Raw genomic sequence first — 5,468 nt, forward strand, 5'->3', positions numbered from 1 at the left:
AAAATAAGCTGAGTCATAAGCCCTCTATTGAATATTCGAAATAATATTCAATAAATAAATAAGCTGAGTCATAAGCCCTCGAATGAATATTCGAAATAATATTCATTAAATAATAAGCTGAGTCATAAGCCCTCGAATGAATATTTGAAATAATATTCATTAAATAAAATAAAGTTATCGAATAAACCTTATTCGATCAATAGTTTTGAAAACTATATCCATATATATATAAATAAATATATATATATAATATACTCGGGAACATCGACTCCCGGTTTAGAAATATGTTCACCTTGGGGTCCCCTTTTCTAAGGGTATATGCAAATTACCGTTTATCTCTAGCATAGGTATTATGCAACTAATAAGCATTTGAACCAACCGATATATATCAAGATTATCAAACAGACATGCATATATACCATATCACATGCTCCAATATATCGCAAGAATTTGCTAATAACAATCATGCATTTATCACAAGATAATGCATATACACATATACATCACAACAACAGTATAACGGGTAGAAAACTTGCCTGAGCGACTGGGGGTTACGAATGGCTCGGGACGAGTCTGGTAACCTATAAGCAACAAGTAAGTTGGAATTAAACCAAAGTCACTTGTAAATCTATACATTAACCAACTTAGACTCTAAAGCTCGCTTTGCGCTTACTGATTCTCTTAAGTCACTCGAGTACCCTCGGCTCCACCATTTTTAATAATTTAACCATTACGAGTTTTAAGGCGATTCCTTCGCGAGTGTCTTACCAACTGCCTATTACACCTTACATAAATGTTTCATACTTCAATTAGTCCTTTAAGGTCTTTAACCTATGTATCAAAGTAAGGCGAGGGGTAAGGGTTCGTTCGCGAAACGTCGTTACTTAAAACGGCCGTTTCTCCTAAACCGTTCATCGGAATCCAACGAACCACATATCAAAACGAAGCTCGTAACATGAACTATCTAAACATGGCAATGGTCAAAACCTAGCAGTGAGTTCAAGGGTTCTGATGTTAAGAACAAAAACAGTCTACGGTAAATCGGGCATTATGGCGGCTATGTTTACGCGATTTCCCAAATTTAAACCATTCCAAAACAACCACCAATCAACCCCAAATCAATCATACAACCAACATCCATCCAAAACACACTCCAACAGCCCCAACAACTCAATATTATCAACTTTATACTACCCTCAAACATGAACTAAAAGCTATACTTAAGTTCATTAACTAATTAACAAGATTTACAACTCCAAAAACACCACAAAACCAACTAATCTCTACAAACTCAACCAAACTTTAAACAAACAAGCCTCATGCTTCACATATACTATATCAATCATATTCATTCCTAATTACTCAAAACCAAAGCTAGGGTTTGGAGTTTATACCTTCCTTGGAGCTTTTAATCCATGAAAGATCCTTGAAATGCCCATGGAAGCCTTAATTTAACCTCCTACAAGCTTGTTCTTTCAAAGAAATCAAGAACACAAAAATTAATTTCAAGAAAGTACTATTTACCATCTTCTTCCATGATTTATAGAAAAAGATTGGCTTGGAATTAGAAGTTTAAACTTATAGGAAGTATGTAACTATCCATGGGGAAGCTTAGATAAATACCTTGCTAAATAGTAAGTGGTGGAGCTTGGATCTTCATTTTTTAAGAAAAGGGGTCGAGAGCTTCATGAAGAAAATGGGGGTTTTGTGTTTTTTGATGAAAATGAAATGTTTTGGCTTGGTTGGTTGCTTTTTGTTTTGTCTTTTGGTTAATTACCTTTCTAGCATTGACTTTGTGTGGTTTTAAATCAACTACATCTCCTTCCCCTTATGTCATGCTTATGTCACATTCCTATGTGGTCATCCCTTCTAATCTCTTTGATTAGCTTCTAATTGTTTGCCTAATGACCGCTGATCTGTTATACGGTTCGCTTAACTTTCGTTTTCGTTTATCGTTTGAGGGATCATACCCGAGATCTTATTACTTAGGTTCCCTTAACCTTTCTCAATATATTGTATTCCTTTTATGATCCTCTCTTATAATCCTTTAATTTAAATCCTTTTTATCATGTGACCTTATACTCAATTCTTTCCGTATCTAGTGGATTTCCGGGAAAAATCAAAGTATTCGGAATTGGATTCTGACGATCTTTACATACACTTATATACCATATAGAGTGCCAATAAAATCTCAGAATATCCATAAAAGAACCCCTACCTAGTGTGACATGAAAAGTTTTCTCATTCAGCAAAAACACTATTCATAAGGGTTTCAAAAAATTTCCAAAAATTGGGGTTATTACACCGCATTTGACCTGAGTCAATCCAATGCCAAATTTTGGGTATAACACTCAGAATGCGAATAAATCATACATGAGTTATTATATTCGACCATTTTACCATATTTCATTATTTCAAGTTTCATCTAAATTATGAAAGCATTATATAAACGTTACATGAGTGATGCTTCATCAAAAGCCCTGTCAACATACAAGAATAAATAAATAAACAGATAAACTTATGTTTCATGATGATCCCTGGGTTTCAAAACTTATGCTGCTTTAACGCGAATATTTGGCACCAAAAGCAAGTGTTCGAGTCGAGGAATTGTTAGGCCAAACTGCTCAGTCATATCCAAGTCATCAATTGATTTTCCGAGTGGCAACTCCCAATCAAAACAATGAAGCAACTGAGCCAACACAAATTGAACACTGAGCAACCCTAGTTGCATACCTGGACACCCTCTTCTACCCGATCCAAATGGTAGGAGCTCAAAATCACGTCCTCGGAGGTCTATTTTACTCTCTGCAAACCTCTCCGGAATGAATTCTAGAACCTTATCACCCCACACCTTAGCATCCCTTCCTATAGCCCATGCATTAACGATTATTCGTGACTTCTGAGGGATATGGTATCCATTAATCACAATATCCTCTTTAGCTTCGTGGGGACCAAGTAATGGTACAATCGGGTGTAATCTCATGCCTTCTTTCACGACCATGTTAAGGTATTCTAGTTTTGGTATATCCGTCTCCTCCACCATTTTATCAAGTCCAACAACGGAAGCTAGCTCATCTTGACACTTTTTCATGGCGCTCGGATGTCTCATTAATTCTGTTAATATCCATTCAATTGATGTGAACGAGGTGTCAATAGCCGCTGTGATGATATCAATCATGATGGACTTGATGCTGGATCTGTCAATCAGTTTGGCCAACTCTCGATGGTTGACAGAAGAGTCATTTCTAGACAGTATAATCATTTCATCGACAATGTCTCGGTTATTGCCTGTGTTCAAATTTTGCTCATGCTCATCAATAATTAGCTCCAACATTGCATCAAGTTTCTTGCTAGATTCCTTGTACTTTCGAGTCAATCCCTGTATATATAGGAGGTAATAATTCAGATGATGTAGATACGAGCTAGAGAGGATGAAATTAATCAGCTTAAAAAAGTTAGAATGCAAAAGCTTAAAATTGGAATTATAGAATTTATTGACAATATAAGTACCTGGAGATCAAATGGTTTTAGGAAGGGCACAAAGTCTGCAAGATTAAACTGTCCGGCCAAAGTGAAGGCTTCGGTCATGATGCCCTTAAGATCAAATCGATCATCTTTGCTTCGTCCCAAAAGAAACCTAAAGGTCATGTTCTCAATCAAAGACCCCACCTTATCACTGACATTCACCACCTCACCAGCGACCGCAGCTTTCTTAATTTCCTCCACAACTAAGGCAACCTCCTCTCGTCTCATCCCTTGAAATGAATTAATTTTTGCTGGAGCTAAAAGCTCTTGCACAACAAATTTTCTGACATGCCTCCAGTATGTACCGTTGGTGAAGCTAATGCCATTGTTACCGTATGACATATGTGCAACAGCCTCCATTTGTGGCCGCACAGCAAAATTGCTGTCATGAGTTTTAAGGAAAAGTTGAGCAGCCTCGGGAGAGGACACAACTATGGCGGGAACAGAACCCATGCGTAAAGACATAATAGGACCATACTTGTTGGATAAGTCATGGAAAGTACGATGGGGAAGGGTACCTAAATTAAACAGGCTACCAACAATAGGGAATCCTCTAGGGCCTGGTGGGAGTAGCTTACGCTGCCTGGTGTCGAGTATCCACCAGAGTGCAGCTCCCAGAACAAGGAACAGAAATGAAAAGGCCACCGAAAGTATCATCTTTGAATGATTAAATTAATATAAAAAATATGGAAGGTGTTTAAGGCTAGATTGAAGGTCTTGAATATTGGTTATGTAACTGAAATGTAGATTGCTTGTTGGTGTGTGGTGTTGAGTAGGGTGAGGAGTTGGTTTTTATAGGCAAAGGAGGGGTGAGCAGCCAAAATGAACTACGTAAAATACATGCAGTCTTGGGGGGTGAGTTGTTCCACATGCTAATTGACATTCCAAGTCCTAGGAAAGTTTCTGCTGGTTTCATTTTACGTATATTAAATGTCCTCTTGTTAGATTTCATTGTTAAATTGTGTCGCCAACAACGACTTCAAACATTCAAAACCATATCCTATAAAAAATTGAATATCAATTGTCAGAACCCCATATTTTAAATGTTTCAAGAGGCAAAGAGTGTAAATATTCTAACCAATCCACCCACTTACATCTGTACGGTTTTTAACTATTGTTGCGTCTCTTTACCCTCTGCCAGATTAGTTTCCAAGTAGATTAATTTAACTTTTAAAGAAGATTAGTTTAACTGTTAACGACGGAGGTGATGTACGCTAACAATGATATAATATCATATTATTCGAGTACGGGCCGCCTATTCTAAATTTTTTATTATCATCATACTAGTACTTATCTTTTATCAAACTAGAAAATTAGACTAAAAGTGACCGTCACTAAAATTGACCGTTAGTGGTCAAATATAAAGTCAACTTGCCAAGTCATTTGATCAAAAAACATTTGTGACCGGACGCTTTCGACCGTAATTAGAAATGATCGTCAATGGTCGCAAAGTAGAAATAAAGATGACCGATTTTTGTCACTTTTATTGAATGACCGTCACCGGTCACAAAGTCCTTGTCATTAGGCGGAAATTTTGGTGCCAGCATGCATTTAAAATATTTGAAACACAAAACCACCACAAAAAGTCACTTCAGTACAAGTGATCTTGTGCAGTCATTTTTGTTTTTCATCCTCTGAGCGGGATTTTAAAATTTCAAAATAACTTAATGACTATGTGTAGTCACAACTGAAACCACCGTTTTGGTCATATGTAAATTTAAAATTTTGTTAAAATATATATTAATTATATTTTAAATTATGAAAAATTATAGAAATGTTCAAATAAAATTCATTATTTTTTTCTTAAACTAAATTTAGACACTATAATTTATTAAAATTTAAATTTTATTCAAAATGCTATTTTTTTATCATTATAGTAATATGGAAAAATGTGATAAATATTAATTTTATCGCATTTGATCCCCTGCACATTTTTCTTTGTT

General features: G+C 35.9%; 1 protein-coding gene across 1 annotated transcript; it reads right to left on the reverse strand.

Annotated features, from left to right (window-relative positions):
* Positions 1 to 2,357: 2,357 nt before the first annotated feature.
* Positions 2,358 to 4,283, reverse strand: LOC141704680 (cytochrome P450 CYP736A12-like). Its single transcript, XM_074507879.1, has 2 exons — positions 3,511 to 4,283; positions 2,358 to 3,379 (listed from the first exon to the last, which is right to left on the reverse strand). Exons 1-2 carry the CDS (start codon positions 4,180 to 4,182, stop codon positions 2,552 to 2,554), a joined length of 1,500 nt encoding a protein of 499 aa, XP_074363980.1. The 5' UTR covers positions 4,183 to 4,283; the 3' UTR covers positions 2,358 to 2,551.
* Between the last annotated feature and the right edge of the window lie 1,185 nt (positions 4,284 to 5,468).

Source organism: Apium graveolens, unplaced genomic scaffold (assembly GCF_009905375.1).
Source record: "Apium graveolens cultivar Ventura unplaced genomic scaffold, ASM990537v1 ctg8127, whole genome shotgun sequence".
Classification (NCBI taxonomy): Eukaryota; Viridiplantae; Streptophyta; class Magnoliopsida; order Apiales; family Apiaceae; genus Apium; species Apium graveolens.